The 26,956-nt window shown below is 41.4% G+C and overlaps 1 protein-coding gene across 1 annotated transcript in view; it reads right to left on the bottom strand.

Annotated features, from left to right (window-relative positions):
* DOCK1 (dedicator of cytokinesis 1) overlaps positions 1–18,854 on the bottom strand; it is a 1,072,828-nt gene extending 1,053,974 nt beyond the window's left edge. Inside the window, exon 1 of the mRNA XM_069239713.1 lies at positions 18,374–18,854. Within this exon, the coding sequence (XP_069095814.1) occupies positions 18,374–18,419 (46 nt within the window). The 5' untranslated portion in view covers positions 18,420–18,854. The remainder of the gene's footprint in view (positions 1–18,373) is intronic.
* Between the last annotated feature and the right edge of the window lie 8,102 nt (positions 18,855–26,956).

Raw genomic sequence — 26,956 nt, 5'->3', positions numbered from 1 at the left:
CTGTCACCATTATTGTTTCCAGCCTTTCAACAACTCTTGGTTCCTTGATCCATGGTGTTTTACCTTGTGTTTGTAGTTCTAGTCTTCCCCCCCTTGAGACTTAGGGCCTGATTACGACCTTGGTGGATAGGATATTCCGTCGCAAACGTGGCGGATATCCCATCTTCAGTATTACAAGTTCCATTATATCCTATAGAACTTGTAAAATGGCATGCAGGATTTCCATCACGTTTGTGATGGTGTATCCCATCCGCCAAGGTATTAAGCCCTAAATCTTTATCAGGGTCATATTGCCATCCTCTCGCTTTTGACCTTTAAGGCAGAAAAGAAGGTGTGTTCAGGGGCTAGTCATAGGCTGCCTTCACGCTGCACTACGTAAGTCTGAAAATGTACATGCTTATGTTAAACAATCCATATGTTGCTTTTGAGCCTTCCTTACTTATGGTGCTCTCATTCAATAAGTAGAAGTCAAAGGGATGATGTAATCATGCTGCTAGAATTCAATGATACATAATATGATTAATAAATGGCATGTAGGTCTGGCAGAGAAAGACTATGGGCCATATGTACGAAAGCTTTTTCCCATAGACACAGAATGGGTAAGATCCTTTCGTACATCTGGCCCTATGTGAACAGTTTCCACAAAGGAATCCCCATGTAAAGTCTGAGACCACTGTAATGTCTCTAGAATGGAGCGGTTTGTTGTTTACCGAGATGTCCCACTGTGATTACAGTATAGCTATCATGAAATGCCTAACCAGGCTGCTGGAAGACAGTGTAAAATTCAAGGCAATGAGAATCACTCATTGAACCTTTTATAATATAGGTCCTTAACACCTTTCAAAAATGTTAGTCAAATCCACCCTAACCAACGGGTCATTATTAATCTTTGATTTCTTAATAAAGCATCCATGGACATTTTCTTAGGAAAAGAACTCAAATTCGTTATCAGTATTCTTAAACAGCTGAGGTTCCGAGAGGTTTATAAAAGAGACAATTAGGTGGGAATAATAATAATTGTACATATAATGTTATAAGAGCAAGTGCCCACTTGACCTAACATTACATTTTAACCAAACATAACAGCTAGACTAATGGAGTGCCCTTCATCCCGGAACGTAAGACAATACTGTAATTAAGAGATCCCTGAAAATTGCCAGAATATGCTACAGTGGGATCCAATCAAAAGGTGCCTGATCGGACTTGCTCCATTTAGTTGAATAGGAAGAATCTGAACAGGCATATACAAAGCTGAATCAATAGCACATTCTCAAAATAAGGCAGGATTTCAAGTTTCTGATGAGGCTGGATGAACACTGTTTTATCTAACGTTTTAGACAGCCAAGGAGACTTGATTATGAGATAATAATTTTGTTGAGATACAGGTAATGAAAAGGCCCTTTCTGGTATGAGTTATAGTAAAGGATTCTCGGAGAGCCCCTTGGAAAATGGGTCAGGTAGATTGACAAATTCTTGAGTTAGTTAAGAAAGGAAATGTAATTTCTGGAACCTTGGCAGCGGATAGGTATTGTAATTGGTAGTCATTAATGGCAGATTAATTATAAGGTTGAAGATGCTGGTGACCTTTGTTTGCAGAAAGGAGAAGAATATGTGCAATCTGATGTTTATTGCCTTCAACTAGAAGCTGGTATTGTCACTGATTCACTGACTACATCCTCCATGTACAAATTATTCATCATTGGCATAACATTTGAGATGTTGAAGTTGAGGACGTCAACATCTGATATGTGAAAATGTAATTGTGTGGAATAGAGGAAATGACTCATTTATGGCCTTGCTGTCTTGGTAATAAGGGAGCGTGTTTTCTCACTGAACTGGCAAAGTTTAATAGTTGTTGTAGGCAGCTGTGAGGATGATGAGATAGCAATCAATTTTAACATAATTCCAGTTTGACTCTGGTTGGTGACAACTCTGATTAGGCAGACACCCCAGGATATTGTGACTTCGTGATCTGCATTAATATCACAAAATTGGCACTTTTGTAAAAATCTCATTAGAAGTGCACGCAAAGTTGGAGAAAGAAAAGGAACCCTCTCTTTATTGTCTCAGAGACAGTAAAAGGAGGGTGAGGCAATAGGCTAGCAGAGGTGTTAACTTCCTCTGCCATATGCCTTTGAAATGCACAGAGCCTCCGACTGTGCAATTATATATTATATATATATCCTAGGTTACCACTAGGTAGTTGTAGTTAGGACCATGTTTCAATGACAAATCTACAAGAATTTTTTTATTAAAAAAGTGTTGCAGTGATTCTTGTTGCGCATGGAAAGTTTTGGGGTGATCCGTCAAATGGGGGCCAAGAAAAAGGGGGCTAAAAAAAGGTTGCTTTTCCCATGTTAATTTCCATAGGATTCTTTAGACACAACTACAGGCCAAACCACTGGACAGAATTACATCAAATAAACCAGAAAGCTAGCTATCAGTACGTAGATTATGCTTTTTCTTATTTGGTGTTAATCTGTTCAGTAGTTTTTCAGATATTGAAGAGAAAAAAAAAATTGTATCTCTCTGGCCGCAAATAATTTACGAAATCGCAAATTTTTTGCAAATATGCATGCGAAAAGAAGCGTTGAAATTGGCTGACCGCAACCTGACTACAAAGTTGTGGTCATCATTCTAGTTCACAGGACATGATCTCTGGGGGTGAAAATCAAAATTGAACATGGCATAAGGGGTCAGGGTGAAAGTATCTTGACTAGAGGGGTGTGATATAGGTGTGCTTTAGGTGCAAATTATGTGTTTAAAATACTTTTGCGTCACCAAGTGCGATATTCATGAATTTTCACAAATTATTTGCGAATATGAAAAGATTTGATAGAAAAACCACACTCATTCATACACTAATTCATTCACTCATATGTGCACTCACAGACTCATGTGCCCACTCACACACCCACTCAGATACTCATGCACCCCTCACAACCACTTTCAGACTCACTCACTCACACACCCACTCACAGATCCACTGACAGAGACAAGCCCTGTGGCCAAACTGCACTGCTCACAGCCAAAGGTCTTGCGTGACGTGGCGATGGGAGTCTATAAGGGCTTTGCTGCAAGGCCAGGCTATAAGCCAGGCCCTGTGACCAACCCCAGCAGCGCACGGCCTAACATATAGTAAAATTGCTTTACATTAAAAAAAACATAGAAATTCACTGAAAAAAAACAACGGTTACAGGGACGTTATAGTTAGGTTCTGAATTTACTAGTACAAAACCATAGAAATTCAGCAGTTATAGTTATAGTTCTTTTAAGTAACTATAACTCACAACCTAAGGTAACTATAACTCGTGCCTTCGCCATGCACAGCTAATTACTCCACATATTATATCACTGATGAGATCTTGTATGGTATCTTTGATATTATCACTGCAACATTTGCAATAAAATTATTGGTAAGAAAACTGTGCCTGGCAAGGGCTCAAGTTATAGTTACCTTAGGTTGGGAGTTATAATTACTTAAAAGAACTCTAACTATAACTGCTGAATTTCTATGGTTTTTACGAGTAAATTCAGAACCTAACTATAACATCCCTATAACCTTTGAACGTTTGTTTTTTAGTGATATATATTTATTTCACTTTAAACATACAAAACCATTAAAAAAAACGTAGACATTCAGTTATCTTTTAAAGTAACTGTAACTCGTGCACTAAGGTAACTATAAGTTACTATAACTCGCGCCCCCGCCATGCACAGTTATCTCATCAATATTTTTACTGCAAATATTACTATGACATTATCAATGGTATTAGAAAAGATGTCAAGAGTGCTGTAATATCTGGAGTAAAGAACAATGCATGGCGAGGGTGTGAGTTATAGTTACCTTAGTGCACAAGTTATAGTTACTTGAAATAACTATTACAGGGACTCCCCATTCCTTTATTTTTCTTATTACCCCCGGGAAGGTGGTGATCCCTGGGGTGCGGTTGGGGGGCACGGTCCCCCACATACTTAATAAACATAGCCCAGGGTAAGTGGTGGTCCCCAGTACTTCTGAAAGCCCTAGGAGGGGGGCCCCTGTGCCCCCCTCCTTATTTGCCCAAAATGTCCCCGGGAGCAACATAACAGAAAAACACAGGAGAATTGTTTTTTGTGTTTTTTTTTTTTTTTTTATCTCTGCAAAATCTGCAGATCCAGCCCAGAACTTCACTGTGATTTTAAAAAGAATTGCTTTTAAGCCTTGGGGCGGGCGGGCAGGGGGTGGGGGGGTTCCGCCTGGACCAAGGCTATGGGGCTCCTTTTCTTTTGTGTTTTATTTGGGGCTAGGCTGCAGCTGAGCCCCAAAATGGCTGCCAACACTTCTTATTTGAAATGCTGGCTCTGGGTCTGCTGCCCAAGATAGAAAAATGTCCTTTCCCTTTACAATCTCAAAACTATTGAACACATTTACTCCAAATTTTAAAATGGTGATCTGCAGGCCAAAAGTTTCCTTTTTGACATATTTGGTGTAATTCTGTCTGGTGGTGTAGGCTGCAGGGGTGTCTAAAGAGTCTATTGGAATTAACATGGGAAACTTACTTTTTTTGACCCCTCCCCCCCTTTTTCTCAGCCCCTGCTTAGCAAGACATCCCGAAATCTTACATGCACAACAAGACCCAGATTGACACTTTTTTGGAAAATATTGTGCAGATTTGTCAAACGGTGGCAAAGATATAGGCAAGTCAAACTATAACTACGTATTGGCGACAGAGAGAGAGATAGAGAAAACAAATGGAGTTTCTCAGCAAAATCCCACTTGGGATATTATGGATTGTGTATAGTAATAAGATCGTATGAATTATGGGTTGAGTGCAGCCTGATATCACATCTATGTGCATCATTTTTAAGCTGGTGCAACCACACATCCCTATAAATGAGTCTGTAATGGATTTGTAAATTTTAAATATAATCATGTGATATTAGTGAATATTGAGAATAATGTTTTACAAATATTGTTTGTTTGCCAATTTATATTAGGAAACATTTATGAGTTCATACAAGTTGGAAATGAGACATTCCCATGTTAAGATAGTTTCGCAGTTTGAAAGAGTCAAACAAAATGAAGAAGTATTTTTTCAATGCCTACGATAGCACAATCACGGTGTGTGGTTAAATACGCGATGCTATGATGCCGCGCATCATGTGAGCAAAGGCACTGTGTGTGGCCAAAATGAGTAATGAAAGAGGAGGAGCACGAATAGAAATTGTTGAAAAACCTCAAGCGGTGTCCTTGCCTGTCTTTGTGGAGGAATGATGGGAGTGGAGATATTTATGTGTGGCCACATTCCTCTCCTCTGCCAACCCCCCCCCCCCCAAAGCCCCACTCCTCTGCTGTACTGCAACTCCTCTCTTGCCCCTTCCTCCCATGACTCCTATGGCTCTCCCTCCCCTCCCCATACTTTTATGCCCCCCTGTCCGCTCAAGTGCCCGCCCAAGGAACGCAGGTTGTCGGATGTCAGAAAGTGCAGGATTTATATTTCATTCTGCACTCTGTGGCATCAGACAACCTCCAATTCGAGGCACTGTGCTACAGGAGACTCTGCGAGGTTACAGATTGTGACACACCAAAGTATTTAACAGTGACACAGCACACGCTGTGTAGTAAATCAGCTAGATAAGGTGGAAATGCACTGTTGGTGGAACAGCTGAGTCTGTTGGGGCCTGTAGTTAAATATGTGTTTTTAACCACTGACTTTGTGTTGCACTACTTAGCACCTCGATTAGCTGTCTAGTGTTCACCAGTTGCAAACTGCATTTTGTATTCAGTTTAGCTGCCTATTGACTTTATCATAGCATTAGACACTGCCATGTTAAATCTGTTCGTATTTTTCCACATTGTAAACTGCGCTTGTTTTCGTGCTTTTTCTCACCAAGGGCTTTGGTTGATAAGGATGTACTCAGACAGCAGGGAACGGCCTTGTTTTGATTTGACACCTTGGGATTGTGGCCAAACACTAACTTGTTATTTTCAAAGCAGACCTAAACTAGCCAGCATGTTTGAATTGCTAAATAAGGGTTTTTTTCCAGAAAGCTCCTTCTGTTTTTTTAAGATATAATAAGACCCAGTGCAACAGTGAGAGTGGCCTCAATCAGGATTGGATTCTTTATGTTGGATGCCTGATATCTGTCCGTGAGGGTGGAAATCTCTTTTTCGCAGTCGAACAGGGTCATCCTCTTGCTGGCTTGAAAAAGATGAAGAGCTTGGCAGGCCCTATGGTGATGAATTTTTACTTCATTATTTGCTTTGCAGTATAATTATAAATACATATATTTGCTGTGTACATTGCAGTGGAGAATCATTTTGGTATAGTTTCCTTTCAGTGCTGTGACTATTTTTAAACATGTGCTTCTCCTTTTAGGAACCTCATGGTGATATAATATTAAATGTCTTCTTTGAACTGAGAAGTACATTCCAGAGATTTTTGTCAGCTCGGTCATTAGTGAAAGCAAAACAGGGCCAAGTGTCAAGTTGGTGTTGGAGACTTTTTGTTTTCAAGTAGTTCCGCATAAGGGCTTGGAAAGACTTTCACAAGAGTTCACCCTCAAAACTGAACAAGGATTCACCTAAAAACCCACGGTCATCAACTTCTCAAATATTTGAGAAAATGCACAATTAATGCTTTAAACCCGGTTATTGTGTCATGACACACAGGGCCATAAATACCCTTAATGAGAACCAGCACTATACACGAAACACTGTCAAAGTCAATAGATCTGGCGTAGGCTTCCAGCCTTCAGCTTTGCCAGTGCTTGGATTTTATTGTCATTGATTTGCAAAACGTTACATTTGATAAGCCGCTACAGCCCTCAACCTTGTTACAAAAAACAATTGTCTACAAACAGGTATATATTTGGTCTCCAAAACCACATGTTGCAATTTTAACTCCTGGCATAGAAGACAAGTATCTTGCGTGTGGATGTGTTCTTTGTGAAAGGGCAGAATGCCTTCGCTCACACTAAAGTTAGCCAGTGTCTAAAGTGGGCTGACTCACTGCAGCATGCTGTATGTTGTAGTGGGTAGAAATAAAATGTAAATGACACACTATCCGAATAATGAATGACCGCAGCTGGCTAAAAGCCTCTATAAAGCATGTACATTATACATATAGTTTTAGTAAGATTAAAAGGTCTTGTTAATGCCATATCTAAAAAGTCTGATCATAGCGAAGGTAGCTGCTCAAGATAATTTTGCAAATAAGACAAGTGGCGGTTATAAAAGTTCACAGTACTCCAAAATAAGAGCGTTGGCACATCTTACATCTGACCACCGTCCTTCACCCTCTTGAATCAATGAATGATACAAAATAAATAGTAGCTCCACTGCCTCTTGGCTGTCTTCTTTGACAATTGAAAACAAAATAAGGCATTTGATTTATAACCCGTTCTGCCGCAAAAGCATGGACGCTGCTTGGCTGAGCTCACAATGGATTGGAAACATAAACTAGCTGTCACTCTCAGTACTAAGATGTGGTGCAGTATTCGCCTCACATATAGAAACTCTTGTAGAGTTTCAGCTCCTGACAAGGGTGTACTGAGCAATGCTAAATTTTTAACAAGTTACATCTCACAGAGAGATCCATCTCCTGGGTATAAGCAAGGCAATCAGCAAAGAGTGTACATGTCCATGTATTATCAGACACCCTGAGTGGTAGGAAGAAATAAAGAATCTAGGCAAATAGCCTTTGCTAACAACAGCTAGTCTGCACATGAATTTCATCATATCAGTCACATGCTAAGACCTCAAAGAGTATGGTCATAGAAAAAGTGGCCATAGGTTAAAAACTGATGACAACTACATGTGTGTGTACTTATTAGGCCCTGGCTACAGGCAGATTCGCTGTTTGCAGCTCATACCTTTTATTGTCAATTCAAATTTAATCTGAGTTGGCATGGTGGGCAAAAGAACGATGGGTTAGAATGTTATCCAAAGCGATTGTGAGTAGTGGGACTTATTGCAGGCACCCCTCCAATCACCTTTTGTGTGTTTTTCTTTCTCTCTCCCCGGCTTGTTCACCAACCATCCCAGCGTACTCCAGTCTCTATTCACTACCAGACCCAATGCCCTGCTCATTCACTGCTACCCCTCCTGCTCGGTCACTCCCAAATATTCCTTGTCCCAATTTTCCTTTATCTTTATATATATTATTTATTTTTTATAAAGAACTGGAAGCTGCAAAGTGCTACCAGGCCCCTCACTTATTTTTTTGTTCTGCTGTGCACTTTCTTGTTCACTTTTAAATATGCGTCTAAAATGTCCATCAGTCATCTTGGAATTATGAATTAAAAATGTCTGTCACAATGCATGCATACGAGTCAGCAACCATCAAGGAATGGCATTTCTTCAATATTAAAACCCACTCGAGCTGGCCAGCTATGTGCCTGCATGTATGCACATGCATCATGATGCATTTGTGTGCATGTATTCTGATGAACTGACAGCCATTTTGCCCGTAGGTTACTTCAATGTAAATCAGCATTGGCAAAGGCAATAACTTTTCATTTTACAACCAAGACCTATTTATTTTGTCGGTGCTTGTTGTAAATCCTAGTAAACCCCTATCACTTGTCACACGGGCTTTGTAAGTGTAGTGCCAAGCATGTATAATTCTTGACAGATGGTTCTTAAATCTATTCAGAATGCACTTCGTAGTGCTAACACTTGACTAAACAGACGTATTTCCCTGTTTGACTGTTCCTTAAGTATGTAATTTCAATGTTTCAGTGTTGCTGATCAAATTTTCACTTATATCAATGCAGGTTTAACATATGAGGTGTTTAGAGACTCCATTCCCTGAGTTCAGATATTTACTGCACCAATAGAAGATGATGCTGAAATCAACATGGAAATGCCTTAGTGCAAAACCTATTGAAATCGAAAGTAACATCTACAGGGTGGACACTGGGTATAATTTACTAAACAAGTCAATCTGTCAGGGGAACGGTTCTTGCATGAATCTAAGGACGCAACTATGTCATTAAACTCAACTCAAAGGAATATGACCAGATTTCGAGAAGTACAAACTGGGACAGGCCAGGCACAGACGCAGGACTGTAGGCTGACAAAGATGAAGGTGTATACGGTATATGTCTGGCTGTCCCGTTTTTATATGTATATCTATATAATATCAACTCATGCTACAGAGCAGAATTGTCTGAAATACCTTATGTAATTTATCTTTTTCTTTCAGACATCACAGGATGTCAGTTGTAAATATAGTTTTAAAACTGCACACATTTACAAAGCTATGTTTACATAGCAATGGCTATGGCACCCGCTACCCTCCTTTCCCTGTTCCCTTCTGCTGAGAGCATTCAGCTGACCTCCTCTTGTGCGCCTGAAACAAAAAGATAAATTATGAGTTATTTGAGACTTTAGAGGTGCTGAGCATACCTTTCAATTCTGCTGTGCAGTACGAGCTCACATTTGTCCCAAAAACCGGGACATGTATTTAAAATTTGAAAAAGCCTTGGGACGTGGGAACCGTCCTCTAAAAACTGGTAGTGTCCGAGGAACTCCGGGACAATTGATCACACTAACCTCAGTTTGTCTAGAATTCAGCCAGTCACTCTGAATGTGCCGGCACTGTCACATTCCATCAGCGCAACTTCGAAACTTCTGTGGTTTGAAGCATTTGGATATGCTTACTGTGGTTCCTGGTTAAAAGAGCGGACCACTAAAACAGCCAGCGTGGGAGAGAGGGACCAAAATGCACATCACAATACTTTCAATTCCAATGTAATCACCGGTCCGTATATTCCTCCTAACTATGGGCTTTGACTTTGTGCTATAAAGACCCTTCCTTCTTGCTTCAGCTATCTACAGTCAAGAGACTCATTCAATTCCACAAGCCACATGCCCCGTGCATTTTCTTTTGTCACTTGAAAGTTTGTTAGATTTCAAGATAGCTAATTTTTCGCTGTTTAAACTTTGACTGTGAGCTACTCACAAACAAATGTTATGTTACAATTACTTTATGGCACGCACTCTACTCCCAGAAAACAAAGGGCTTCTTTTCTCAAGAGAGGAAGAGTGTGCGTCAGAAGGCTGCTGGAGACCGGGCCACAGGGTCGACTGACTGGCGGGAGAGCGGGTGTCCTCTCTCTACCTCAGCCTGCGGAGGCTCAAAGGTTTTACAAATGGGAATCACCCGTCGCACAATTCGGACAAGTAAAAATGCTAATGGGGGGGGGGGGGGGGGAACCAAAAAACATGGCAGCATAAAAACCCTGGTAGTTCACCCGTTTTTCCTATTGTACCGCGCCCCCCTGCCACCTCCTTCTACTGGCGGCAGTGGAGCTGTCCCCGCCCATTGTTACTATTCCCTTTAGTGCGCAGTCCAGGTCTCCCATGATTGACAGAGAAAAACCAACATGCTCGCGATCCGCTCATTTAGATCACGACACAGCAACTGTGCAATACCTTGGAACTGTTTAACTCCATTAATTATATTCCAGTAAACCTCGATAAATAACGGCTATCTAAAAGCATTAAACTGTCTCATCATTCTTCTACCTAATCTATAAATTAGAAGTCCAAAATGACAAGGAACCAAAAACACTTTCTCTGTGAAGCTTGCATGTTCCGGCGATACAAAACCAGCAGTCAAAGTGCCCGTTTCTTTTTAGCTGCTTGTCCTGTGGATACAGTTGTACAACACAGCAGCAACAAAGTAACAACCCTAAATCATCATCAGAATATTAACATCGCAAGTGCTTCTGCAGGCAATACCAGTGTTCACACGTAATAAACAGGCTATTTGTCCTTTTCTTTCCACACTAAACACAGCCTGCAAGAATGTGCTAATACACCAAAGTAGAAAAATCATACTTAACGAGCCAAATAGGTCCTTCCACACTTCCACGTTTATTGAAATAGTAAAATATTACTACTTGTGCATAGATATTTTTCTGCCTTGAACAGTTCACAGCGTTTTTCCTCGAAGGTGGAAACAGTTAGAAAAGCGGGGGGGGGGGGGGGGGGGGGGGGGGAATATATAGCCATAGCCATGCCCAACTTATAAATTTATATTAACATTTCTCATACCGCCTTTGCAGTCTATGGATGGACATTTATTGCTCAGTTTCCTCCAAGAACCTGTCTATAGCCTCTTTTATTAGAGCTTCCCAACTTTACTAGCTCCGGCAGCTGCCTAATGAAAATCTAACAATTCACCAACTCTGGGTGATGTCCCTGAACATTTAAAAAGTTATACCATCTCTTCCTAAAAGTGACGTTATTGAAATGTAATTAAATCAACTGTGCCCTACTATTCAAAATGCTTGAAATGAGCAGGCTGCATTTCAACCAGCTGTATACCTTTGGGGCTTTCAGGGGGCTGCAGCGCAGACAAGGTTCTGAGGGCTCAGTCGAAAGACTGCAGAACCTATCTCTGTCTTTTTGATGGAAGTTAATTTACAGAGATTTTACAGAGCACAATAGCCAGAGATTATATTAGCCCCTTGACTCTATTTTGCAGACTGGTGATGAAGTGGCCAGACCAAAGGATGATTGTACGAGGTGGATTAGATTTTAACCGCAGCCTGTGTCTGTGAGGTCTGTGAATTGAAAGTCCCAGTTTTACCATGCTGCCTCATTAAGAAAGGTTTTTTAACCAAAAGACACTGAATTTTGGCACCATGGGGGCCTTATTTTTGTCAGTGGTCACATACGCCGCTGACCACCACACTTCCCCGCTTTGGCTCTAACTACAAGTTGTGCAGAATATTTGTCTCACCCGGTAAATACATTTACCCTGAGGTTTTATAAATACCTCCTATTCTGAGTTATCAAGTTGGAAATTAGGCAAATTAAGTAGAATTATTATTCAACACACCAAATCCTGCATATTTTGCCTTTTTCCATGGATCCTTTCTATTGATACATTTAGGCCAGATTGCCCTGGAGGAATTCTTCAAGGCAAAACTGCGAGGTCGTGATAATTCTCAGGCAACTCATAGTACTGACCCCTGTGAAAAACTCCTGTCTGTAATGGGTTTCCAATTTAGTCTTGAACTTGTAATCAGGGCCCATGTTTATCCTTACACACAGCTTAGAAACCAGTGTTACAATGAACATAATATGTATTTTGCACAGGGCGTAACATCTTTTGCACAGGGAACAACTAGTCTGACTAGGAACCATTAGGTATACTTGCAATAGTTTCAAATGTTGTGTCCTACAGGGTTCAAATTAATCTCTCGCTAAGCTTAGTCTCTGTTTCAATGCCCTGTAAGATAGAACTCCTACAGTTACTATAAACGTTAATAACATGGCTGATGACAAACGGAACATCCAGAGGTATAGACAGCATCACTGAGAGAGCGTAGTTTAAATATTACATATTATAGATGTGAAATGCTTATGTTTAACAATGCTGCATTAATAATATTATTCATTGAAACGTATTCATAAACGTGGAGAATTGTTCATATGTGTAAACTAATGTCGACTGTAAGAAATAATCGTTTATAGTTTGCCTAACTGAGCACATTAAAACGTATAAAACTGCATTCATTAGAACCCGTATATTTTAAGTTAGCGTGAGTCGAGAACTAGCTGTGAAACTCTCATATTAAAGCGTATTTTTCTGTTTCTCCAGTGTGCTGACTTGCAAAAGGCCATGACCCAGCGATTGTTCTTTTTCCTCACTAGTTTGCAACAACACCCAACTTTCTCATCCGCATGCTAGTAGCTTTATTATAACATGTATAATCTTTGCAAACAACATGGACACTTTCAAGGACGGTAAAGCGAGGAGAAGAGAACTTTTGACCTGACAAGTGCCAAGGAGATGAAGTAACCCCGGATGTGCCACCTACGAAAAACGTCAATTGTGAAGACCAATTAGGAATTAGGAAATTATCGTGAAATGACAAATGCATTACTTAATGTATAATTTGATAGGTTATAGATTGTGGGGTGTAGTGACTAACCAATAGAATTTTGGGGGAATGTATTACGAAAAAGGGATAAAAACCCATGACACAAGAGACAAAGAGCATTAGGTAGGGAATTATATCGATTGCATCCAGAAACTCTGTCACTTTATTTGGTGACTTGAGACTTAGACAAAACCATCCTTGCCCATAGACTGCCCCATTACACTTTCCTCCTTATGAGGAGAGTGTCCCTTGCCTCTAACTTAGATAGACTGACGGTGATCTAACTGATGTCCTGAAGACGAAGACTGATCCTGTATGCTGACCTATTCTGAGGAGGGTAATTACAATTATTGCTAATGGAAATGCATTTATTTGCCTTTTCTTTCTAGGTACCAACTGCTGTATGTTTTTTGATTAGAGACCTTAATTAGATGTTTTCCAAATTGATGTTCTAAATTGTTTTGCATGAAGCCCAACATGCTAATGCTAATTAGAGGTTAGATGAGGCATTCATCCCGACTGACAAACTGACGTGACTGACATGGTGCTATGCTGAACTAGTATCTCTAGAAGGTTCTATGTATTACGATCTGGTTATATTCATCTGAATTGTCTATGCTTCTGATCTTTGCATTATTGAAAGCTTATTATGGTTGTCATCTTGTGATTATGTTTATTTGCTTCTTGGTTTTGAGATTGATGCATTTGCTATTAGATTGTAATCAATAGGGAATAAAATTCACAAAACTTCATTAAGGTGTGGTTATTCGTGACTGAAAGGTCATGATTGCGCCGAATGTTATTAATGACTAAAGTGGAATATATTTTGGTGTTAACTGTTGACCATGTTATTGACATATTGATTGATATATTGATCAGTTACCTCGTCTTACGGTGTCTCACCACTGGGTCCAAAGATTCATCGGCCTAAAACGAGTCCTGATGTGTATAAATTAACATAGACGGACGCGTTAACATCACCATAAGGCACACATTGTTTATTGAAGGCACCACATTGCTGTATTCCTTGGTGGAAAAGATACTCCTCTGTCCACCTAAACAGTTCTAAAATTCAGGCTTTTGAATTGCCCTTCTGGCACCTCACTGATGAGAATGATAGATAGAAAACGGGGTAGATCAGTGGCTGGTGTGTGTTAAGGCTGGAAGTGGTAAAATGTGCATTTTCAGCTGCTTCCTGTACTAAAAGTCGGCTCCAAGAAAGGCCTCCTGAGGAATGGATCTGCAGAGTCAACCGACTTGTGTTTAAAGACAACCTCCGTTTGACGTGCTCTGCACTTAGCATATGGAATCTGTATTGGATCTCAGAGCTTAGTATTGTACTTGCTGGCTGGTGGATCATCAAACATTGACAAAGTGTCTGATGTTTTGCCCGTGCATTGTTGAGTGCCTCAAGAAGGAGTTTTTGAAATCCATGTTTAATCAAAAGCGAAGGCAGTGGTACCCATGAAAGCAAGAGAATACTGGGTAAAGATTCTTTGTGACTGGAGACCAGAGTATATGCTTTTTTAATGCAGAAAAAGAACAATGTGGAAGAACCAAGGTAACTGGGTGAGACAAGTGTGGCAGAAAGAGAAACCAGACTATCTTTGGCAATGTGATGGTTAGTGGGATTATACAGCTACAGGACAAATGAACCGACTCATGATAAACTGAGCTGGTCCCAGGGGCCTTACCACAAGTCTGACACATTTAGACAGAGTTGTATTTTGTATACATTCCTGAACATGAACCTACAAAGCATAACTTGTTGGCAGCCTTCAGACCCCCTTATGATTTCAAAAGAACATTTTTGGATTTGTTAATGTAGATGCAGAAATCCAGATTTCATCCTCTAGAGCTAGTCAATAGTGTTGTCAGAAAGAAACTGAAAGAGACTGGTGACAGGCCAACATTTGTAAACACTCCCTAAGGGAAGTTAGTGATGTCTATAAGAGGCTTTGCCACGTGGCTACAGTTAGCCACAAATGATGAGAACATTTCAGTATGATCCATCGAACGCAAACAGCTGCACTTGGATGATGGTCAATCACCCTATGACCAATCACTTGACAGCTACAGCTTATACAGTAGAGAAGAGAAAATGCACTAGATAATAAAAATAAAGTGGCTTTGGAAATATAATGAGTCTTCACCGGAAATGGAATCCAGGAAAGAAATAAGCCCAAGCAAAGAATAAGGTCTCACAGCCCCGGACATTAATAAGAACAGAGGCAGCGAAGGGAAAGAAGCTTTTCTCTTCACAAACGTTTACTCTGATTTGACTGCAGGATTTTTAATAGGCGTGCACTATCCAAAAGGGCATAGGCTTAAGGGCTTTCAAAATTAAAATGCGACACATGCAGGCAACATATAGTTTCTATTCACACTACAGAACAGAAGAAGCAAGGTGTTGGCCTGAAGAAGGTTGATTTGGGCCTGGGGGCTAAACGGTGCACCTGAGTAGTAAAGGCGCTCCTAAGGAGTCTAGGAGGGTGAACAATGAAGTGCCCAGTTGTATATGGCAGCATTAAGAGGCAACATAGAGAAAGCAAGACATTTTTCTTCAGAGCCTCATGGGGGTGGTGGTGGTGATCAGTACTTCTTAATGTATATATTTATGAGGTATTTGTATAATGCAAACCTAGCCAAAAGACAGCGGAGCACTGCATAGGGTAAAAGGCAAGCACACAGTCAACAATAGGCGAGGTAGCTAGGTTCTGGGACCAGAAGTGCACTTTTACTACACTGTGACATAGTGTTCCTTAAAGAGGTGCATCTCCAACTGTTACCTGAAAGAGAGCAGGCATGGGGCAGTGCTTAATTTGTACAAAAATAAATATCAGGGCAGAGGGTATTTAACACGTATACACTGCAGACTGCACCATCCACAGCCCCTACCAGGACTGCTAAATGTTGGCACATTCCTACAGTGAGTCCATTTGGACTATGCCAGGTCTCACAAAGTTCTCCCGTGCACACTGGTATTATATATATATATATATATATATATATATATATATATATATATATATATATATAAAAAAATTATATTGAATAGATAAACACCATGCTCATGTCCTCCATTAAAAAATAGTGAGATAGCAGCAGGCTGGTATAATTTGTGTGTGAGCTTACAGGAATACCATGAATGGCTACAACAGGAGCTGCTGTTGTTAACAACACTTATGTGTTTTTGCGAGGCACCATTTTATGTATAATTTCCCAGACATTTTGCAGAACCATGCAAAAGCAAATTAGTTAAATGTTGCATATCCCTAAAGAAAAAGGATAGGCTGGAGAGAACCACACTAGCCCTCAGCCATTGGAGGAAGTCTTGCCTGCAGCAGCAGTGCCAGGACATTCCACAACCCCTCTCTACTATTTCATGCCACATGGCTGTACGAGAGAACATTGGAATGGAGTTTAGGCCGGTGCCAACAACATCCAAAGGGGACGAGCAGTATTCGCTCCTTTTCCTAGATATGGATGGATGCAGGAATGGACGAAAAATCCCCTGCTCAATGTAGAACTGAGAAACACATCCCCAACATAACCACATCACAGAAGAGATCTCAAGCTGGGGAGATTCTCTGACAGCGTAGTGTATGGCTCACACTGTTGAAAGGGCTTTGATGCATCTTTGAGTCTGAGGTCTGTCACTGCATTTGCGGTGAATCATGCTGCCCCTATCAGCAAAGGCATAGGAAGTGGAGGTTGAACCTTCCAGTTTATTAGCATCTCATGGTCGAAGGCACTTGATTGGCGAGGGTTGCATCAGATGAGGATATAAAAGGCCACGATCAGGAGGTCAACAAAGAGTTGAAACACTTAATCCAATTCATTTGCTATGCAAAGGCGGCCACTACATGGCAGAAACTCTTTCACTCTAGTCAAGGTAGTGTTTTCTGTAGTTTCTTGATTCCAGGGGTATTCATCTGCTTGCAGTAACAAAAGAGGCAGACATCCTGAACAATAAACGCCACATGCTAGAATCAGACCCAATGAGTGGGACTTCAGAGAGCCCCTAGGTTCCCCTCCCTGGTCCTGTCAACCCTTCTAGGCAATGTGCAATGAAGGAGCCAAATCCATACAATAAAAAAAACTTGCATATGAGTCAAGAAGCCCAGGAACACATCGTTGATAGTCTAAATGAGTCGTTGATTGATTCCAGTGTCAAACTGATTATTAGTGCATTACCAACTAAACATCATCTTTTGTGAAAAGATAATGACTAGAGACGGAATAAGTAGGGAAGAACGTACCTTACAGGAGTCGTGTTACATGGTAAAGCCGTTAGTGCTTCACAAATTACAGACAAGGTAATAAGACTCCGTTCGGCTTATAACCATCTGCCTTGACACATGGGGGATGGATAATGTCACATTCAACTGACACGGTTACTCAAGAACTGTTTTCAACCGCAGAAGACAGTGGATGCTTGACCACCCCAAAATATCCCCAAATATGTTCTACTCAGTCATTCATGCAAATTGCAAACTGCATTGAAAGCACATAGACGCTCAAAGCCAAGCGCGCTCAAGTTTCCCGGATGCCTGCGTTAGCAGCTCATCCTGACACAGAGGTTTTTATGCTTTGTATTCTTGGGCCTTTAGTTCTGCTTAAAGCATTACAAAATCAGTACTACAAGTCCTAAAATGCACAGCAAAAGCCTGGTCTGGATGACCTACACACTCATGGTCTTTGGAAAGCAGAGAGCCCCGATTAACGAATCGCTGTGGTTTTAAATACTTCTTTGCATGTGAATTTGTAATTTGAGGCTCAAAACTTTGCAACCTATATTCAAGACTCTAAACTGCGCGCTATTAACAATCTACGCACATGATTTTTTTGAAATACTTGGCACTGTTTAAGACTCGTTCCCTGGAGAAGTGCAGCTTCTGGGCTTGTCAGACATCCAGTAACAGTGCACCAGCCCCACAACACTGGCGTCTGAGCATGCATGTCTGTAGCAAGAGAATGTAAACACGCCCGGCCACGGGAGTCTACGGGAGCATGGTGCCCCCATGCCAAGGATCTGCATGTTCTGAGAAGCCACTGAGGCAAGTTCGCCCCAACAGCCACCACCAACATTGACTTTTTTCTTCACATTTTAGGGCTGCGAAAATTAAGTTTCAAGACAAAGTAATCGTGTTTTTAAATATAAAACAAAAAACAGAGACACGTCCTGAATAGCGCAATCAGGGCTAAGGTTGTTTGGTTATGTGATAACAGTGCCTGACGAGTAACCACCCGGGGCTGCTTGTATTCTTGCGCTGGTTTCAATGGTAAACACCATCGAGGTGCTCGCGAAGCCTCTGGACATATGTTTTACACGAAGGAAGCCTGGAGGCGGCAGCAGCGCCTCCCAAGCACAGTGGCACACTACCTGGTCTCCCACTGACCCAGTGCAAGCACTCCCAAAAAGCAAAATGTGAACAGCAAAGAAAAACCGGAAAGCCAAAACGGATGAATTGCTTTTCTTACTCACCCACGCCGTATTTTTCCTCTTTCTTGGTGGGAACCCATCGAGTCATTTTCAGGGAGCCTCAGCGGGGCACCCCTTTCTTTGGAAGCGGTAGTTGGAAGTTGCTGACCCCCACCCCCTAAACCCGCTGCTCCCCGTCACACGAGCTCCGGCAGGCAGGGCGGTGGAACAGGCAGGAAACTGTTCTCTCTAAGCGGCCATTTTCCATATCTCTGGCCAGCAGCAGGAAAAAGTTTTGCCAAGACGGCATGCGCGACTGTGTGTCCCGCTCCCCGAAGAGAGGCAAGCTCGGGAGCCCCACGGGCCTAAGAGCTGCTCGGCAGCGGGTCCAGGGTCTGGCAGGAGGTCCAGCGGGCCAGGGGCTGGCAGACAGTAAAGCCGCGGGTCCCAGCGCTAGGAGGGAGCGGAGCTGCGGGTCCCACGGCTAGGAGTGGGAGGAAGCACAAACCAGGCAGCCGAGATGGGAGGGAGCTCGGTAAAAGCCGCGGGGCTGGGTTGGGAGGAAGATCGGCGGCGGCCGGGTCCTGAGCAACAGCTGGAATGGACAAAACCAGCTAGCTTGGCGCGTTTTTCTTAAAGATTCTTTACGATATTCGATGTTGAGCTAGTGTGTATGTACATGGTAGAACTTTATTTTACTACAATACCTATCACCTTAAAAAATGTGAAAATCTCCACCCACCTTGTGAACTTACCTTCATCTTATTGCACAGCATGGATGTGCTATTCTGCTTAAAAACAGTTCGGCGTTGTGAACGTAAGGAAAGTTTTATGAAACGCACGTTGGAGATGTTGAAATAACCATGTCAAGTTTGACAAAGGTAAAGAAGGATATCGCTTTCTTAACAGAGAGAATACACCCTCATTTACAAAGCCAATAGGCTTGGCTTCTGTATAGTGTACGCAGGGGGTAGCACACTATCCATTAATTTATATGAAACCAGGTCGCACATGAGCACAAACACCGAAAGAGCAACGCGCAAAGAGACACACAACATTCGGAGCAAGATTACGTACGACACCTACTCATGCAACATCACATGCAAGCATAGAGGTATCCATAAAAACACCAGACACCACATATGCAGAAACCCACCATGGTCAAAGACTAACGGGCATGAAGCTAGCCACGGACATTACAGAGCACCGCTCTCTTGTGCACACACACAATAACATCACACGTATGGTAGTCAGCAGGCACACAAGCTTTTATTTGTTGACAAATTTCCCTTCCTATAGCATTTTTTCCGGCGAACGTCAATTCCTCAAAATGCCAGTGGTAGCAGATGTGACATCACTCGACCATTGAACTTCACTTTCTCTCACACGCTTACACATACACACACATTTACACTTACACATACTCTGTCACGTAAACACACACTAACCGCAAGGACACACAGGCATACATTTAAAAGCATTTTTTTACTTACCTCAACTTCCAGGGAAGGTCATATTCCAACTAATAGTACATCATTTTTATTACATCACTAGTGAATAAAGACACATTATTCCCTATCAGTGTAATAAAAAAACGAGAAAAAACAGAGTGGAGCCCTAGCCCACAGCCATAAGGACAAGCTGTCTATGTGTTCCTGGCACTGATTTCGCCTCCTAGACTGGGGTCGCAGATGCGACCCCTAAATTACGTCAATGGCGACATGTAGATTATAAGGTGACACAATACTGACGCTGTCGTATGAGGACCGTTAGTGGTAAAGTGTTAGGGCACGATGGGCGAATGGAGAATGCCCGTCCTATTTTGAAGTAGAAGAGGGCCTTGTGTCCACCATTCCGAGGCTCAGGCAGGCGCCTACATGGGAAGCATCAGGCAGGGTCTATGATAAGTAGACAGTTGATTTACCATGAGGGATTTAAACCACTGTAAGATTTTGAAGAAGAATCTGGTTGTGAAATTCTGCCTTCTTTGTGTGGAGTCTTTAGGACTAGGTGGCCATCATGAGTGTTCATCAGCGTTAATTAGAAAGAATGAGAGTACTGGATTTGATTACTTTCCTAGGATGGTTTGTACTCTTAATCATACGCCTATTGCAGTAATTCCATTCACCCATGATTATTATTCACGGAGGGACTTGGGGAAGGGACTGTGAGATTCATATGTTCAAGTTCTGCAGTTTAGCGGTGATGGGCACAAACACCTCCAACATACATGTTGAAATTCTGTCAAGCATCAATGTTTAATGAGGGCTTTGTTAGTGCATCTGACCTTATTTGGTTAATTGACATTAATTTATAATGGGACATGTTTGTAGGTCGAAGGACCTTTTGATAGTGCTTAGAGTAGTTACCACCAAGAGACTCCATGCCCATACAAATCAATAGCAATGACAATCAATTACCTCAACAATCATAGGAGTCCGAAATTTTCACACGCCATGACCTCTCGGTCATAAATAACCACACCTTTATGTAAAAGTTAGAATGTTTATTTCCCTATATTAACAATGGTAATATCACGTAACTTAGTCTCAAAATCAAATGGTAAGCATACAGAAACAATACTGGCTGCCCAAATCTCATAAAGAATCACAATTTAATCAAGGCTTGGACCACTACACATTCTAAGGTTACAATACAAATCAACAGCAAGAATAACTGTGCAAGAGAAATGGCATACATTTAGATTCAGCAAAGAAAAGAGATCAACTGTTATTACATGTAGGTAACATCATCAGTGAGTACCCAAACTAACATTCAGATGAGAATAGCATGTTTGGGCTTCACGCAAAACAATTTAGTCACACAAATTTGGAAAACATTTAACTATGGCTCTATCAAAATTAGAGGTTGGTACCTATGGACAAAAGCAAATATACATAACAATCATTAACATTATCTTAAACCTTGATCAGTATGGTTCAGCAAGCTGTGACAGTCTTCGTCAATTGAACATCAGTTCGGTCAGCAAGGTATCAGAATTCAGCATTAAAGTTCAAGTAAGCTAAGTCTCTCCATGCAATTCAGAAAGAATAATATCTGAACACTCAAAAGAAATGGGGAGATTGTCGCATCTGGGCAGTTCGAAAGACTTGGGTTAATGGCTTCTCAGGACGGTTAGGAAAGAAAAGGTGAATGGCATATCGGGACCATTGGGAAGAAATTAACTAATTGCCTCTCTCCTCCCGGTGCAGTCTGGTTAAGTTAGATTTCCTAAAACTACTTCCCATGTTGCTATTGGTCAAAGAATCAGACAGTTACATTTAGTCCAATGAAGGTAGATTTTACTATTCCACTGTTCACAAGTCGAATATTGGCTCCACTTCTCCTGTTCCCGTCGTTGGGCTTTTCAGGTAACAAATTTGTATCAGCTTATACTCCAGACAGTGCTTCCATTGTCTGCTCCTGGGAATGTTGTCTTTACCCACACTAAGTTATATAAATTATCTCTAGTTAGTACAGCATATTCTAGCAAGCAGTTCTCATGGGAAGAATGTTCTAGCTACTAGCATTTGGTCAATGCAGTGGAAAATCGCAATTTAATTCTCTAAGCAGCCATTTTATAATTTGTTTGAGCAATGCATCTTGACATGAGGTAGTGCAGCTAGGCCCAAGACCTCGCTAAATTAAGGCCTATGATTAATAAAGCAAATACATAATACATGACCTTTAATATGACATTCTACTACATTAATCCAAACATGAGCTCAACATTTTACCTTAATAAGCTGTTGATTAGTACACTTCATGAATACTGGTGGTCACTCAAGGAGGCACATTTTCAAATGCATGTATTATTTTTCTACGTTAACTCATTTTCTATGCAGATTCAACACTCAGAATACATAAATGTTCATTAGTAAAAATTCAGCATTAACAGGTTTCAGAGAGTGTAGAAAGTAATAGGTTTGGGACCGAGAGCAGAAAGAGAGCAGAGGAAGTTTGAAAAAGAGAGTCTCATTTTTGTGAAGCTCAGACTGAAATGAGCATGAATGTGAAAACTAGAGAATCTCAGTTTTTGAGAAGTTCCACATGAGAGTGCCATCCAGTTAAGGACAGCAAACAAGCATTCTAATATCTGAAACTGAACATTTGTGCAGAAAGTAAGGAAGGAAACACATATTTGTGTATCATTGGTAGAAGTGTGGTAAAAAAAAAAAAATGATGATCTGATGTCAGTAAAGGAGAAGGTATAGACAGAACAAGAATTCACAAAGCCAATAGGACTTCCCTCTTGGGTGCCAATGGAGACATATTGGCTTTGCCAATGCCATTTTCTGATGGTGGTTATCAGTCGTAAAAGAGAGAAAAAATGTGATGACCTATGCTCTTGCACATGTTATTACACATGCACTGCATATGCATCATGACGCTACGGCAATCAAGTATGATACAGTATGTGAGAAAGTCTCACCACACATAGCAAATTATAATCACCTTTATGGGTTTTTGCTATTTACTGTTCTAGTTAGGTAGTAAGGACGCCAATCTTGGAGCAGGAAAATAAAAAAGTTAAAAGCAGTGGTTGAAGTGGGTGGGATCTATTACGAATTACGTTGCTAGTATTTTAAATTTTTTACACCAACAGTTCCCATGCTTCTTGTTGCCTCACTCCCATATTTGCTGGCCTTACCGCCAATGCGCTTGTCATTGATCCCTTACTTTTTAAATGCACTTTAACCTTTGGCTAAATATGAGTGAAAGTGTGTTTGGGAAAGTGAAGTCCCTGGCTAAAAGCTACCTGGAACCAGATTTAAAAATCACCCCTTTTCCCCAAGTGAGCCACGGTTTACATGGATATAAAATGTGTTATTTTGCATTTTTAGTATGTTTCGGTTCTTAAATCTTTCAACTGTCTAACCAGTAACATAAACGGAAATGTGAGCAAAGCTCTTAACCAAGTAGAGTTATATAAGTCTTCTGACATGTTACTTCTGTTGTGGAATCATAGTAAAAACTATTGGCATTTCCATTACCAATAAACGTGCTGCCCACACTGAGAGCCACCTCTTACTAGCAACTGACCAACTCTTGTGTCACCAGCTGTTAGGATCAAAAATATCAATTTGTTGATTGTGTTTGGTTACATTTTTAGAACTGTTTTTAGAACAATAGTTACATGCACAGAGGGGCAAATTAGTGAAAGAAACATATGTTCTCCATCCAGCAATGAAACATTAGCAACCACCGCCAGTAAGAACTTTAGAATGTCCCTTGTTTGAAGAAGTTTGATTGAGTTTTAGGCCTCTTGTATCATTCATTAGATGGCCCTTTAAAATATGCCATTTAGTAAAAGCAAAACATCCTGACCTCTTTACTAAATCCTGCATAGTCTCCAATTAATAACAATACAGATTCTGAATGGCCCATGGTTTGATGCTAGTTGGTAGGACTTACAGGTCAATGTTGACACGATTCAATTGGTTGCCAGTATAAAGGGACTCTTTTATGATAGTGAGAACATTTATTTTATGACTGCATCACTAATACTAACCAGTAACAATTCTAAATGATCTTTGATGGTATCTGTCTGAGATTCCAGACATTGTGACATGTTCACTAGAGAGGCATTTTAAAAGTGCCAATTAGAAGCAGCAAACTATATTTTTCCATTTTTATCTAATCCTGCATTACCCACTAGATCAAAAATCCGATTATATTCCTTTGTTGTTTATCGGTATTCCGTTCGCCTTTTAGACAATATTAAAACTATTCTTCTCCTAGGCCTTTTGAAGAAACTCTACAGTGAGAGGAAAAACAATTCTTTTTGCCGAACACTGCATCTTCAACAGTCACGATTAATAAGGATTCTAGAATGCCCAATTGTTTGATCATGTCTGCTTGAGTTTTAGGCCTAATGTGACATTGTTCAAGAAATGGCCCCTTTAAAAGGTTTGTGGAGTGAAAGAAAACAAATATGTTCTCTTCACCCAGCACTAGATAACCAACACTTACCACCAACCATAATGATTCAGGAATTTTCAATAGTTTGAGGATGTCTTCTTGAGTTTTGAAACCTAAGGCACCCCTCAAAATGTCAGCTATTTATCCACCAATTTTAAGATGAAGTACCTGAAGTTCTAACACAGTTAATGAAGAGTGTGGATTTTACCTCTTCTAACTATGCAGCAAGATGCATTAAAACTAGATGATGTAGAATATATCAATACATACAAAATAAACATCACAATACCATCTGCAAGGCAGGCATCAATACCTCCAATGAAACAGATATATAAAGACTATGGGGGTCATTACGACCTCGGCGGTCTTTTCAAAAGACCGCCGAGGCCGCGGGAGACAGAATACCGCCATTGCCGGCGGTATTTCTGTCTCCCTATTATGACATTTCCGCTGGGCCAGCGGACGGTAACAGTGTTACCGTCTGCTGGCCCAGCGGAAATGTCACATCAACATTGCAGCCGGCTTGTAATAGAGCTGGCGGCAATGCTGATGTGCAGCGGGTGCAGTGGCACTCGTTGCGCACTTCACTGCCCGAAATTCGGGCAGTGAAATGCGCGACGGGGCTATGCCTGGGGGCCCCTGCACTGTCCATGCCAAGTGCATGGGCAGTGCAGGGGCCCCCAGGGGCACCCCCAGACCCCTTAACGCCGGCCTTTCCATGGCGGTGTGTACCGCCATGGACAGGCCGGCGGTCGGGGACTCATAATCCCCAGGGCAGCGGTGCCTGCACCGCTGCCCTGGGGATTATGACCGCCAGGCGGAATCCTGGCGGGAAAGTGGAAGGGCCGGCGGTATGGCCGTGGCAATTCCGCCACGGTCATAATTGCTGGCGGAACACCGCCAGCCTGTTGGCGGTGTTACCGCCAACATACCACCGGCCGCCAGGGTCGTAATGACCCCCAATATGTATCAATATCATAATTCTTTCCTTTGAAAAATGACTTATTTCCACAGTCAACTAAAAACTGTGAACCAACAGTCACATATGATATTTTAACTTAAACTGACGTAGAGGCTTAGTGCATACAGTCGTTCTTGGGAGTGTTGTCTGCTGGGGCATGGCAGCCACGTGATCATGGTAGTTGTAGAAACATCCAGGAGTCTATGTCCACTGTCTGCAGCTGCACCTTCCTAATGCTGTAGGCCCTGGCATCTCCACTGTGCCCAACAATAGGCATTTTCAGTGTCTGGCATATGGAGTGCCTATGGACCACTTGGTGGTCTGAGGGCTGCAGGACCTGGAAGCGGAGTTGTGCATGGGCTCCAGGTCAGACGCCTGGTGTTTGAAGCCCAGTCTAATTTCATCAGACTGGATGGAGTACAACCTAGCTGCAGCCGAGCTGGGGAAAGGTATGAGTGCTGCCTGGCACCCCACGTTACATGAGAAGCTCACACCTTTTGGATATAGGTGCAGTAAGAGGAATTAATAACAGGAGCAACTTCAGCTCTCAATTGTAGGATAAGATAGAAATGTTCAGCTAGTTCTTGCAACAGCATAAACAATAGTAAGGCAATAAGAAAGTACATGCTTCTGCCTCTGGGCAATAGAAAGGAAATAAGAAAATACATGGCTTTGCCATTGGGCCCAATTTTTGTGCCGTATTACTCGTGCATGAGGAATAGTTTTATTGCCCCAAACTTTTTCAGATAAGACAGCAGATATGTGCACACACTCTATAGTCTACAACTTAATCAGCAGCTGCTAAGGGCACTCAGGTGGCAGAGATAGCTTCAAATTTCTTCCTAATGGCTGTATTTGGGGTAAGGATCAAGACGTGCAGCTAAGTGGCCTGCTACATTTTTTTATTTTATTTACCATGCTAAGATGGTGGATCACAATCTTGGAGTGGTTAAAAAATAATGAAATGTGTGGGAAAGCTTGTTTTGAAAGATGAGCAGTAGAGTGGCATATGGCAGGCTCAAGAGCCTCCACATTTTTTTTGCTAAAAATGTTTTGTTAGAGAACAAAAAGACTGCTGTAAGGGAAGTGGCCAGAAACGACGAGGGAGTGGGTAGGAGTTGAAATCGATGTGGTGGGGGAACAACAGGGAATGGGGTGGAGTCTAATGGAGTATCTTGAGATCCAGAGAAGTTAAACAATGCATTTAGAAACAAAATGTATGAGTTCTAAGATGGTTGCCTGTTTCAGATGTTGATTGATGAGGCAGGTATGATCAGAATACAGGGGGGTTATTTTGACAGACATTGGTAAAAATTTAGAGATATGGGTTACATACGTTTCAATAAAGCAGCAAGCCCAAAAACTAGATTATAGATGATTAACAAGTTTTTGATTGAGCAGGAAGAGGATAAGCATGTTGATTACAAAATGTTCAAGTGTTTAGAAACGATCCAGAGGTTCTGCACTAATTCTAAATTCTTGGGCCCGATGAATCTTTTCCGATTTCCAAGGGATGAGGAGACATGTTAGAAATGGGGTCTTTGGTTGACAGTCAGGTTACCCCCTGTTCAAGCAAGGACCCTCACTCTAGTCAGGGTAAAAGAGAATCACCCTCCGCTAACCCCTGCTTACCCCCTTGGTAGCTTGGTAGAGCAGTAGGCTTAACTTCAGAGTGCTAGGTGTAAAGTATTTGTACCAACACACACAGTAACTTAATGAAAACACTACAAAATGACACAACAGCAGTTTAGAAAAATAGGAAA

This window comes from Pleurodeles waltl, chromosome 6 (genome assembly GCF_031143425.1).
Source record: "Pleurodeles waltl isolate 20211129_DDA chromosome 6, aPleWal1.hap1.20221129, whole genome shotgun sequence".
Lineage (NCBI taxonomy): Eukaryota > Metazoa > Chordata > Amphibia > Caudata > Salamandridae > Pleurodeles > Pleurodeles waltl.
Note: the sequence above shows the minus strand (reverse complement) of the source record. Positions and strands in the feature narration are given on the sequence as shown.